The 14,786-nt window shown below is 34.8% G+C and overlaps 1 protein-coding gene across 1 annotated transcript; it reads right to left on the bottom strand.

The window, feature by feature from the left end:
- Positions 1-2,145: 2,145 nt before the first annotated feature.
- On the bottom strand, positions 2,146-3,291 carry LOC141287286 (4-galactosyl-N-acetylglucosaminide 3-alpha-L-fucosyltransferase 9-like). Its single transcript, XM_073819419.1, has one exon. It carries the CDS (start codon positions 3,289-3,291, stop codon positions 2,176-2,178), a length of 1,116 nt encoding a protein of 371 aa, XP_073675520.1. The 3' UTR covers positions 2,146-2,175.
- Between the last annotated feature and the right edge of the window lie 11,495 nt (positions 3,292-14,786).

Raw genomic sequence — 14,786 nt, 5'->3', positions numbered from 1 at the left:
AGTTAGTAAGGTAGTTGTTAGGTTTAGGTATTGGGTAGGATTAGAGTTGTAGAATAAGGTCATGTAGAATAAGGCATTAATATGTGCTTAATTAGTACTAATAAATGGCCAATATTGTAGTAATATGCATGCCAGTAAGTCGTAGTTAATAGTGAATAAGTGTTACCTATTCTAAAGTGTTACCATCATATTCAATACACAAATAAAAATATTGCTTGACCCTTCCTTCAATGTGTTGACACAAAAGGCCTGAAAAATAAAACACCTATTGTTGATTTAAATCTAAATTCAATATAGCTAACTAAATCATAAATGATTAAATAGATTAAATATGAGTGTTAATTTAAGAGTATTAAACATTGAACTGATTTTCCACAACAGGCCACAAAGTTTAACCCTCTGGGGTTCTTCGGTCACTTCTGACCGGAATTTTTTAAATAAAATTTTTTTTAAAAATCGTAGCTTCATCGGAATGATACGAAACTTGGTGACTTTTATGGTACTTGGTATATGAACACAAAAAAATTGGGGACAGGATTGGAAAAGTCTAAGTGGTCGTAAAAAAAAAATAGTCACACTCAGGGTCTTCGGGTCAAAATGACCGGCCATAGGAAATGAATGGGAAATTGGCAAAAATATGAAAATACAGAGTTTTTTTGTGCATACAATCTACAAATCAGCCACAATCCAGAAAAAAAGCACACAACTGCGAAGGGGTGACTCTCTAAAACATCAAGAGTGCAAAACACTACAATACACTCACACACACACACACACACACTTATACACACAAAAACACACGCGCACACAAATGAACGTGTGTCATTTCAAAAGCTAATTTTGGGAAATGTGTGAAATAGAAGCAATCAATGTAAGAAATAAAGCGCACAGCAATGAAAGCATGAGACTGTAAACCATCAGAGTTCCAAAATAGACACACAGACACACACACACACACACACACACACACACACACACACACACACACAGATTTCAAAACAAGCATCATTTGCTCAAAGTGCTATATGGAGATACTCTGTTGTGATCTGTCACAACCTGATCTGTAATTACAATTAGTATGTAAATAATATGTAAATATAGTTAGGATGATATTTTTTTCCTCTATTTTTTTATTTACTGTTTGACAATTGTTATACTTTTGCTGTTATTTTAGATTTATGTTCATAATTGCTGTTGCCTTTTGAATAAGAGTTACTGTTCATTGAATATGTAAAAAAAGAATGCACATAAGATGTAAATAGGGTTAGGATAATATTTAAAATACTTTTATTTCTCTATTTTCCATTTACTGTTTGATAATTATACTTTTGCTGTTATTTTGTTGCCAATGCTGCTGCTGTTCATAATTGCTGTGCTAAATAAGAGTTATTGTTTATTGAATTTTACAAAAATTAATTTAAATCAAAATGTTCATTATAAAAAGGTAAAAAAAAAAAAAATTGGTATGACTGAAAGAATTGCATTTTTATTAAGTTAGAATTAAAACAATGGGTAACAAAATGCTTTCCATTGTTTCTCTTTCTAATGCAATGTTCTGGTTTGACTGTATTATAAAGTAAAACTGGCGCTTCAAATTACCAGTTAAACCAATCAAACAAACAAAAAACTTGGCAAATAATAAAAAAAATAGTCTTTGATAATCTCATATTATATATTAAAATCCACAACCTGAAAAGGCAAGGGCAAATATGTGCAAAAACAACTAGAATTCACAAATCCTTCTACAGAGAGCATTACATCCATCTAGTGGTTAAAATATGATATTGCCTGATAATTATGCTCACTACGCCACCAGATGGCACAAATCTGACTTCAAAAAATTATTTTCTATAGGCCAGGTATCTACTTTAAACTGAAATACAGCATTAATTAAAAAATAATAAAAATTATATATATTTAAAAATTTTCTATTATATTCAATGGGAAAAAATAGATCATAATTATTGCATAAATATTAATTATTATCATAAAATTCTGTCAAAACACGACAGAAAAAAAGAAAAAATATTATTGAACAAAAATACATTTGATTGATTTTACTGAAAAAAAAAAAAGAAATAATGATTTCAGGGCTCCGGTCACTTTTGACCGTGAGGGCCCTGAGTGTGACTGGTCGGTGAAGAACCCCAGAAGGTTAAATTCGATAACCTTATATTAATTAAAATACCAATTATAGATATCATGAGCTTCTTTATATTCCTTGTGTCGTCCTACATAATCACAGGCAGTGCAGATAGCCAGAATAAACTCTTGGGTCTGTTGTATTAAATGAGGAGTTGGAGTGAGATGTTTCCTCCAGGTAAAGTACTTGCGATACATATCTTCATTCTCGTCCAGATGAAGCAGATATTCGGCTAGTGACTTTGTATCAGGGAAGTCATTGACATGAATGAAGGAATCTGCGGGAATAAAGTTTTCATAGTTTCTTCTTGGAGGACCCAAGACCACAGGGACGGTACCTGCCACGAACGGCCCATTTAATTTTTCAGTGATGTAGTCTTTGTGGACCGAGTTCTCAAAGGAAAGGTAAAACTTACAGCTAGCTATGGTTGGATAGTAGTCTTTATAATCCAGAAATGATGCATAAGCCTTCCCAAACAAAGTCACATGGATGTAGTTGCTTAATTCTTGGTAAAACTTGTTTCTCATGCTGACACCAGTTGAGGCAGCATTGTTACTTACGATCCAACACACCAGTTTGTCCTTTTTGGGAATTACAAAATCCTCATTAGGTTTTTTGCTGGTGACCAAACGCAACCGTACAGGAATATCAGCATCCTGTCTGTAGCTGAGAGTGAGGTTAAACAGGTTTTCCAGACCTGGTATCCTTTGGGTGTTGGTTGGCGATTCTACATGAAACCAAATCCATTTCTGGAATAAAGGACGAGGCGATGGAGGAAGGTTGGACAGATCCCAACTGATGGCTTTGTGAAAAATAAGGACGGCGTCTGAATCGCTGTAGAGAGATCTATCATCTGTCAAATGACAACCGTCAATGTTGTAAAATGTTTTGCAGTCACTGAAATCAAATCTGTAATTTTCAGGCCAAACCCATAAGAGAAGAATAGGCTTGTCTTCATGTCCATCAGCAAGGGAAGTGTTCATGCCGTAGTAACTTTCAATGTGTTGTTTGTGTTTAAATGGTGGAGCTGGACAAAAACTTGGGTATGAGGACCAGTAATATAAGACAGTCAGAAAGACGAGACCTGCAAATGCCACGATAGCAGCCAAACGGGGCAGTGAAATTCCTTTAAAACTGGTGCTTGACATTTTGTGATCTAAAGAGAATAATTCAAAAAATATTTTTCAGTCTCAAACACCAGCAATAAAAAAGCTATTGTTTTAATGAAAAGGTATGTAGAATCAGTTTATGAATTAACACAGTTTAAAAGACTGAAAGCTACATGACCATGGCTTCATTTTTCCATTCCAGCTCATGTTTATTTTTTTTTTTTTAATTCATTCATGGTATTAGAAGTTGATATTTAATTCCTTACATTAAACAATATTTAATTATTTTTTTTGCCATACTAACTCACTGCCATACTGAAAGCCATTTTAGTTTCACACAAGTGCATGTGATTCAAATTGCAATTTTGGAATTCATTTAAGAAACAACTCCTCACCTCTTTTAAGAGCCCCGGAGAGACGTTTCAGTTCTGTGTCACATAAAGCCAGTTGGTCCCACAGCAGAGGATTGCGCTAGTGTCAGCGGGGGTTTGTGAGTTTCTGCAAGTATAAGGCATAAACTTACAAATTTTATTAAAAACTAGTTAGCACTCTTTAAAGGATTTGCAGGTGTTTGCAAGACCAATCAGTCAGTATGCAGATATTGCAGTTATATAACTATGATGCATCAAGATGTATATTAAAGGGTTAGTTTACCCAAAAATGAAAATTAGCCCATTATTTACTCAACCTCCAGGGATCCTAGGTGTATATGACTTCCTTCTTTCAGACAAATCCATTCGGAGTTGTATTAAAAATCATCCTGCGTGACCTAACATGGCGGCGGCGCGCTGCTAGAAGCAGACAAACTTTTTTTTGCACACCTTTTTTTTTTTTTTTCTTCTTCTCTCTTACATCACTTCCCACAAATACAATAAACTGGATTATAATTCGGACCTGGATCACCTAGAAGACTACATCGACGAATACTACAATAGACTCTGCACCATGGGACGCTCACAAAAAGCCAAAAAACCACGCATGGCGGACTCACCAGCTTCATCCAATTCATCTCCTGCTTCACCTACATTGTCTCATCCCCCGTGCTGTCCCGAGGTAAGCGACATACTTACATCCATAGACAATAAACTAGCCGGACTGGACGCAAGAGTAGCCTTAATAGAAGTACTGCACAAAGAATTTCAACAACTCCGCCACAGCCTGGAATACAGCCAACAACAAATCGACACGCTCACACAAGAAAACAGTTCGCTGTAACTCCGTTACAACCCTCACAACCCAGCTCGCTTCGATCACCTCTGAACAGGCACGTGCACACATAGACATCAAAGGGGGCTTGAGCACCTGCCCTTTTTATTCCTGGAGAGAAAGTGCCCTTTTTTCTGGAGTGCTTTTTTTCTTTTTTTTTTCTTTTTTGAAAAATAATATATATTCCTGTTTGCGCACAGCTTCCCTGTCAAACAAATATATTTATTGAAGAATAGTATATCTAAATATCAGGTCAGGTGTTCTGAAGCCAGAGCATGCGCAGTAGTGTAGTGTGGCGGAGCCGCGGTGTCAAAGTCCCGCCCAAACTCCCGCAGACCCAATCGCACGATCGCAATCATGACACCACACCCCGTTTTTATAGCATCAAATAACTACTTAAAAGCGAACTTATTAGAAAAACGAACACCTGAACACGAATCAGCATTATAAGAACTACCTCACACGATGGAAATCATCTTTGGAAAAAAATTATTTGAAATGTAATTCGATTATTTAGTTTGGCTCATGTCCCATTAGATTACATGGAGAGGGCGGGGTTTATGACCTATACTGCAGCCAGCCACCGGGGGGCGATCGAAAACTTTTGGCTTTACTTTTCAGGACACCTACGGCACACTTGGGTACATTAATCAATAAAACTGAGTAGAAATAAGTTATTTTGGTTATTCTAATCTAAATATATACTTGGAAATAGTAGCATAGAAAATGTTTTCAAAACATGCACATTGTGGAATGGTTTCCTTTGCTGCTCTATAAACCTAGTGAATACTAAGGAGACCATGGTTTCTGTGTGAACTGATTATTTTGTAGACATCTTTTGAAAATTAAACAATTGCATGAGTTTGAGGAAGATAAAATTAACTTTTTTTTAAAGGAAGTCAGTGTTGAGTTAATATATATACGTTTTTGTTTAAAAAAAAAAAAAGAAAAAAAAAAACTAATTATGGGAAGTGCCCTTTATTTCACTTGAGCCCCTGCCCCTCAAAATGTCTGTGCACGTCCCTGCCTCTGAAAACAAAACGATGACAGAAACCATTTTGGACTTACAAGCACGCAGCATGAGGGACAACCTGATTTTCACCGGCATCTCCGAATTACCCACTGACGAACCCGAGAAAGCAGTCAAGGACTTTATGGTTAAACAGCTCAAACTTCCATCGGAAACTGTCAACAACATCACTTTTCACCGTGTTCACCGCCTAGGTCAAAAACTCAATAACGCCACCAGACCCCGCCCAATTATTGCCAAATTCGAACATTTCAAACAAAAAGAACTGGTTCAACGACAGGGCAGACAGTTAAAGGACACCCATTACGGACTTAACGACCAGTTTCCACAAGAAATCATCCACAGACGTAAACAGCTAATCCCCATCCGCAAACAAATGATGAAAGAAGGAAAAAGAGCAATACTTACCGTGGACAAATTGTACATTGATGGACAGTTATTTAAAGACAAGGCAATTACCCCCTGACTCTATTAACACCCTTTCCCTCAACAATATCATCCCAGCCATAATATGTTTTCATTAACCTGCATTCATTAACCACCATTGTTTTTTTTTTGTTTTTTTGTTTTTTACATATAATATATAATTTTTTTCCCCTCTGCTTTCTTTTTTTTCTCTCTTTTCTTTTCTCATTACATTTATAATATAATGCACCCATGTCTCAATGCACCACACAAGTATGCACATAATTTTTCAAACTCTGTGTTTTTTGGTTTGTTTGTTTTATCACTTGTTTTGTTGTAAATGCTTAGGTCTGTCTAGTGTTATTATGTCTTATTGTTCTGTATTTGATGTTTGCCAAACACACACATGTCAGTATAGAAATATTAACTTAACATGCAACTCAAATTTATAACCTGGAACATCCGTGGCATTAGCTCTCAGACAAAAAAAATTAAAATTCTCAACTATTTGGAAAATTTACAGGCAGATATATGTTTACTACAAGAAACACACCTTTCAGACTCAAAACAAAACACCCTAAGATCAACACAATTCATTCACTCATTTTCAGCAACTTATAATTCAAAACAAAGAGGAGTATGTATGCTGATAAGCAAAAGAATTCAATTTGTTCATAACACAACTGTTTCAGACCCAGAAGGACGTTTTATTATCATAAACATATCAATAAACAATAACCCGGTAACAATTGCCAATGTGTACGGCCCAAACTCAGATGACTCTACCTTTTTCCACTCTTTAATTTCCTCAATTTCAAATTTCTCTAACTGTCCGGTAATTATAGGAGGCGATTTTAACACTGTAATTGAACCATCACTCGACAGATCCACAAATAATAAAAGAATCTGGCAATCAACTGGCACAATAATACAGTTCATGAAAGATTTTGGACTTGGTGATGGTTGGAGACAACAACACCCAACTGACAGAGAATACACATTTTACTCGCCGGTTCATCATAGTTACTCACGCATAGATTTTTTCCTAACTAGTAATTCAATCATACCAAATATCTCTGAACACAAAATCCACCCCATCAACATCAGTGACCATGCTCCGGTAACACTCATATGGAACCCAACTAATTCACAAACACATCAGTAGATGGCGCTTTAACATATCTCTCCTCAAAGACCCAGAGTTTGACAGCTATCTTAAAAGAGAGTGGACATCCTTCCTAGAAATAAACGACTCTCCAAAGCTACCAGCTTCATTAATTTGGGAAACGGGCAAAGCAGTACTAAGAGGTAAAATCATATCATTCTCTGTGCATAAAACGAAAGTAGAAAAACAAGAAGAAATCAGATTAGAAAAGAAAATAAAAGAACTGGAAATTTTACATGCAAAAAACCCAACTGAAGAAATATATAATGAACTAAGAAAACAAAAATTCCGGCTAAATGAAATCATTAATAAAAGAACTCAATTTCTAATTCATAGACTCCGTCAAGAAAACTTCCATCATAGCAACAAATCCAGTAAATATTTGGCCAATCAAATCAAAATAAATAGAGAAAAAACAACAATTGCAACTATTAAAGACTCAGCAGGGAAGCCTACCAACTCTCCACAAGAAATAAATACAATATTTCGAAACTTCTATGCTAAACTTTATTCATCTGATAATAACACAAGACAAGAGGATATTAATTCATTTCTTAATAATATTGAACTCCCCAAACTTAACACAGAACAAATCAGTGCACTGGACAAACCAATCATAGAAAAAGAACTTCATATCGCCCTAAATCAAATGCCGAACAATAAAGCACCAGGACCCGACGGCTTCCCAGCTGAGTTTTATAAACACTTCTGGTCCATTTTATCCCCATTATTCATCAGAGCAATAACCGAAATTAAAGAAAACTCAAGATTACCAGTACACATGAACACAGCAACTATTTCACATCCCCAAACCTAATAAAGATCCAACCCTTCCGTCAAATTACCGTCCTATATCACTTATCAACGTAGATATCAAAATACTCAGCAAAGCTCTGGCACACAGAATTGAAAAAATTATCCCATTTATAATCCACCCAGATCAGACAGGTTTCATCAAAGGTAGGCATGCATCCAATAACACACGCAGACTATATGATTTAATCCATTATTCATCACTACAGCAGAAAGACACCCTCATAGTCACTTTAGATGCAGAAAAAGCTTTCGACAGAGTCAACTGGAACTTTCTTTTCACCACACTACAAAAATTTGGCTTTGGGGAGTCGTTTATTAACTGGATTAAGATTTTATACACCTTATACACCTTCAGCCACAGTCAACACCAATGGACTAACATCACAAAGCTTCACACTGCACAGGGGGACTAGGCAGGGATGTCCACTCTCTCCATCTTTATTTACCATCTTCATTGAACCCTTAGCAGCAGCCATCCGCCAGAATCCACTCATCAAAGGAATTCACACACCCCAAACCCAACATAAGATTAGTTTATATGCCGATGATATCTTACTCTTTTTACAAAATCCTCAGTCATCGCTACAAGAAATAACTAAAACCATTGATTCATACTCTAAAATTTCCGATTATGCAATAAACTGGAATAAATCTTTAATCCTTCCACTACATCAATCTAAATGGGATGTGGCAGCCCAGGTATCACCCATTCCTCTATGCACAGGTCACATCACTTACTTAGGCGTTAGGGTTTCCTCCAGGCTGTCAGAGCTGACTGGACTCAATTTCACTCCTTTATTAAAAACAGTAGAAGATGACCTCAATCGCTGGCACAATTTACCGCTCTCCATCCAGGGAAGAATAGCAATAATCAAAATGACAGTACTCCCTAAAATAAACTACCTATTTTCAATGATCCCAACACAGCCTACTCTCAATTGGTTCAAATCTCTAGACTCCATCATCAACCGATTCTACTGGAAAAATAAACCACCAAGGATAAAATTAAGCACTTTACAAAAACCCAAATCTTTAGGAGGCTTAGAAGCCCCACATTTTTACCATTACTCGCTAGCAAACCAACTCCAATACATATATAAATGGACTCACCCCACTCAGGCAGACACCATTTGGCTAGATATAGAACAATCACTTTGCAAAAACATACACATATCAGACATTCCATTTCTTAGTCAGTCCATTAAACATCACTCATGCTTCAAAGCCTTGACAATAGCTTCAGCTCTGACGGCCTGGTGGAAATATTATCAAATCACAAACTCCAATCTGGCTCCATCTAACTTCACCCCACTCTGGAATAACCCTGACTTCACAAGTAACAAAAAAATACTAAATTTTCATAAATGGGCAGATAAGGGTATCACACATATTAATCACATTTTTCAGTCAAACAAACTGGTTCCATTTTCCTACCTAGTCCAGAAGTACGGTATTGGGAGCAATCAATTCTTGACTTATTTGCAACTCAAATCAGCTGTCTTATCTAAAATCAATAACAGAACCATCAATCTTCACCTTCCTTCCGCAGTAGCAGATTTAGTTAATATATCGTCCCCCAAGAAATTACTTTCTAAATTATACAAAATGATAACCAATTCAAATAAAACCTTAAGTTTACCAATAACCAAATGGGAAAAAGACCTTTCTATTGCTCCTGATACCGACTTCTGGACTCAAATTTGTAATAATATTTATTCCATGACTAAAAACGCCAACCTTCAGCTCATACAGTACAAGACCCTTCACAGAACACACTACACTGGGGAAAGGCTGTTTAAAATGGGATTCACATCAGAAACTTGCGTGCACTGCTCACAAAATAGCCCGGACACATATATCCACGCCACATGGCACTGCCCACCCATTAAACAATTCTGGGAAGATGTCACTGAATCCCTATCCCACCTCCTGGGCTGTCACATCCCATTATCCCCTTCACTCTGTCTACTGGGCGATCTATCAACACTTAATCAGGAAATAACAAACAAAAGGATACTCCTCATAGCTCTAGCCATTGCCAAGAAAACTATCTTCTTGAACTGGAAATCCCGAAACACCATTCACATAACACACTGGAAAAATTTGCTTACAGAATACATCTCCCTAGAATATTTTTCATCTCCATATACATCAGAATCGCAACATCCAACATCAGACCTCAGTCAACTCTTACAAATCTGACACACTTATCTTTAAGTATTCACAAAATATTATTCATATTTATATAAGGTATTAGTAACATGACTGTTTTCATTATTATTATTATTATTAATATTAATATTATTATTATTGTTGTTGTTGTTTTCATTTATTGTATCACTATATCAGAGAAACATTGAAAAGTAATAAATTGATGGGATGATGTTTTGTATGGACGGTAACAGTTTACTGAAGATTACATCATTAAATATACATAATTAAAAATTTGTAAATATAAATAAATTAAAACTGCACCCAACAAATACCACTCATGTTTTTAATGCACCACATATTGATTTTAATGCACCGCACTCTTCTTTTAATGCACCACCTGAGTTCAAACTTACATACATCATATGATGTCTACAATGCTGCCTTGAATGGAGAGGAGGAAGGAGGAGAAAAAAAAAAAATGCACACTGACACAGAAGCAAGGATAGGTGTGGTATGTGTTGGGTATGGTTCATTAGTATATTTCCCTGCATACATATATTTAGATAACTACTATTGTGATTATATCATTATTATTATCATCATCATTATTATTATTATTATTAATAGTAATAGTACTGTTGCCTTCATCACAAAACATCGTCACAAAATATCATTGTTACAACTCAAACTTTACTATTGTTATTAATACTACTATTATTATTATTATTATTATTATTTTTTATTATTGATATTGTTGTTATTATTATTATTATTTTATTATTATTATAATTATTGATATTACTGTTACCATCATCACAACATCATACTGTAATCACCATCCTTGGGATTATTGTTGTTATTATTATTATTATTATTATTATTATTATTATGATTACTGTTATTATTGATATTATTGTTACTGTCATCACAAAATATTAACCGTATCATCACTACCTTTGGTGTTATTGTTGTTACTCCGATTTATGGCCATTTCCATTATTTTTGAACATGCTAATACTACCTATACTGCTACTACTACTTATACATGATTATTATTCAGATTGTCTTGTTCTCATTTTTCATTTATTATCATTGTTGTTGTTTTTTGTGGTTAGTATAGTTTTTTGTTTGTTCTTGTTTTGTTTTGTTGATATTGTTTCTGTTGTTGTTGTTTTTGTTTCTGCATTTACCATGTATGTTTTTGCACTCCAAATAAAAAAATAAATAAATAAAAAAAAATCATCCTGGCATTTCTAAGCTTTAGAACTGCATAGGCAGGTGTTTCTCTTCATCAGTACAAAACAAGTCCAATAAAGCATCCATCCATAATAAAAAAGTGCCTCACACAGCTCTGGGGGGTAAATAAAGACCTCTTGTAGTGAACTGATGCATTTTTGTAAGAAAAATATCCATATTTAAAACGTAATAATCACTTTAATCTAGTTTGCGCCAACTGGTCGAACACAGAAGTTTGTTTACAGGAGCAAACGAAGCAAAGTTTTCTTACTTTAGCAAAGGAAAAGACCAGTTGGTGCAAGCAAGGTTTTATTTCTTTCAAAAAACATCGATTCGCTACAGGAGGCCTTTAATAATCCCCTGGAGCCATGTGAGAAACTTTTTATTATGGATGGATGACCTTATTGGACTTGTTTTGGACTAATGAAGAGAAACACCCACCAATTTTTAATATAACTCAGATTGGATTCGTCTGAAGTCATATACACCTAGGATTCCTGGAAGGTGAGTAAATAATGGGCTTATTTCTTTTATGGGTGAACTAACCCTTTAATGCTCCTTGATTAGATTAGATAAGATTTAGCTTTGTCATTGCACAGAATAGACATACATAGAAAATTAATTGCAGTAAGTATCTAACCAGTAGTACAAGTATCAATATGTATATAAAAAATACTGTATATACACACTAAGATTTTGTTTAATATTTTATTCAGAGAAAGGTTATGAGGATGAGAAGCACATTAATGAAGCACATTAATACTGTGTGCTAAAACACGTGGTGTCGCGCAGGGTACCCCTTTAACATCACTTTGCGACATGCAGGGTACACTATTGCTTTCAGTTGTTTGCCTTATAGGGTTAGGGTCAGATAAAGACGCATTTAATGGTTTGCATGTATTTTTTTTAAAAAAAGAAAAAGATATTTTAGAGCACCTAAGCCCACCCCTACCCTAAACTTACCCATGTCTAAACAATATAAAACATGTAACAGGTGAATAAAAGCACAGTCACAGGTATTTATTGCAAAAAAAGTGACCATAAAACCAGTATAAAAGTATTACAAACAAGCCGTGTTGCATTCCAAGTCCTCTGAAGCCATACAATATTTTTAGTAAATCATCAAGGTTTAATCGCTAAACATGATCCTGCTCCCTTAAAGTGCTCATTCAAAAGGTTATCAAACATTAGCATGGAGTAATCGATCACAAGACACACAAGAGCCAATGGAATTTCACAACTAAAGCTGATGTAACGCTTCTTTTGACGGCAGTTTATGAATTTGTAAAGTTGTGTCAAACATTAGCATGGAGCAATCGGTCAAGAGACACACAAGAGCCAATGGAATTTCCGTAAATGGAGCTTTATGGCAGATAGAGACAGTCATCATGTCTATTCCTCTTACAAATAAATTGCTTATCCTTGGAAGACTTTGAATATAAATATTCTTTAACCAATTGTAAATGTAGTTGTATCTGCCTGTTATATCCTGTATTTTTTACAGGATAACAAACTGTAAGGTTTAGTGGATGGAGTTGGGTTACATGCTCGTAAATATGTAAATAGTGTGATGCAAATAAAATTGTTACATTGAAAGATCACACCCCAAAATATACGCAACAATAGCTAAATGATTACCAATTTTTAATTTAATCATGACGATAAAATTGCCTAATGCCTTTTGCGTCTGCATATTGACGACAAAGGTTTCTTATTGTATCTTATTGCATGTATTAAACTACACAGCCTCAGCATGATTTTAATCCTATTTCGTTTTAGTAAGAGTTTTATATTGAATCTAGGGGGTAATTTATTACACTGTGGCTGTCATAAGCTTACAAATGCGGCTTCACTGAGCTCAACGGCTCTTGCCCAAGCAGGTATAAATGGAACGCTATTGGCTATTTAAAAGAAGTGGGCGGATATGCACAATATGTTCCTGTTTCAGTTAAAATTACATCACCACATAGAATAACACTGCGTGTTTCAAAGGACTTCAGTGGACCTTTAAACGCTTGCGCAGTGCATTATGGGATTGAAACAGGACGAAAGCATTAAAAAGGTTGGACATTCCTAGACAGGGAGACAACTAATCACTGTGAAAAGTAGGCAAGGCAAGATGTTGATGTATGTTTCTGAGTGTGGACTGAGTGTGGATCCTTCAGAATTGATTCTAGTATGTTGATTTGCTGTTCAAGAATCATTTTGGTCACACTTTATATTAGGTGACCTTAACTAGTATGTACTTACATCAAAAAATAAGTACAATGTACTTAATGTGGTCATTTTGCATGGCAAAACACGTTTGCTTCTATTAAGGTGGGATATGGGTAAGGTTAGGGACAGGTTTAGTGGTATGGGTAGGTTTAAGGGTGGGTTGAGGTGTAAGGGATGGGTCAACAGTGGTACTTACAGAAATTATTTACAAATGAAATTACATATGTTTATTAAAAAAGATAAGTTCAATGTAAAAACATGTATGTACACAATAAGTACATTGTTCCAAATTATTAATTTAAATGTAAGTACATAGTAGTTAAGGACACCTAATGTAAAGTGGGACCAACATTATTATTATTATTATTATTAGCAATATTTAAAATTCTTTTCATTAATAAATCAGTAACAAACAATAAATAATGTTTAACTAATCATTACTTAATATTTATTCACATATCTAGAAATATGAGATACTGTGCTTGTTAGTTTTAACTAATGAACTTTTTAAACATTACCTAATGATTAACAGATCATTATTAATTGTATAAATTTAAATGTTTACAACAGGGTAAGGGTTAATGTAATAATGTAACTCATTATATTTGGGTCTTCCTCAGTCATCCATTGCACGTTTACAGATGGTATAAAATGCTGCTTCAAGGCTGTTGACCAGGGCAAAGAAAACTGATCATGTTACACCAATTTTAGCCTCTCTTCACTGGCTTCCTGTCCATTTTAATTCAAGTTCAAATTCAATTTAATTCAAATTCAATTTAAAATTTTGTTGTTTGTTTTTTAAAGCTCTTAATGGTCAAGCCCCATCTTATCTCACAGATCTCCTACTCCTCTTTCATCCTCCAGATCTTTAAGATCTTCTGACAGGGCTTTTTTAGTTGTCCCTCGATCATGATTAAAAACAAAGGGTGATAGGGCCCCATCTTTGGGATCATCTGCCTTGCACCATCTATCACAACTTTTAAAATGATATTGAAAACACACCTTTACTCCCAGGCATTCTGATTGGATTTTATTTATGTTTTACTGTTTTATCATTTGTTTTGCTTGTTTAATTTTTTTTACCTTTTGATTTTGTTAAGCACTTTGGTCAGCTTGCAGAGATAAATGTGTTATATAAATAAACTTTCTTACTTACTATAACAGAGGTAGTAAAATGTGGTTTAGGCTGAAATAAACAAATACGATATATCAGAATCAGTCTCTATATAGTAAACATAAACATTAACCTCAGTGGCATCTATATGCGTTAATTAGAATTCCAATGCATTAAAATGGTGCTAAACA

This window comes from Garra rufa, chromosome 15 (assembly GCF_049309525.1).
Source record: "Garra rufa chromosome 15, GarRuf1.0, whole genome shotgun sequence".
NCBI classification, from domain to species: domain Eukaryota; kingdom Metazoa; phylum Chordata; class Actinopteri; order Cypriniformes; family Cyprinidae; genus Garra; species Garra rufa.
Note: the sequence above shows the minus strand (reverse complement) of the source record. Positions and strands in the feature narration are given on the sequence as shown.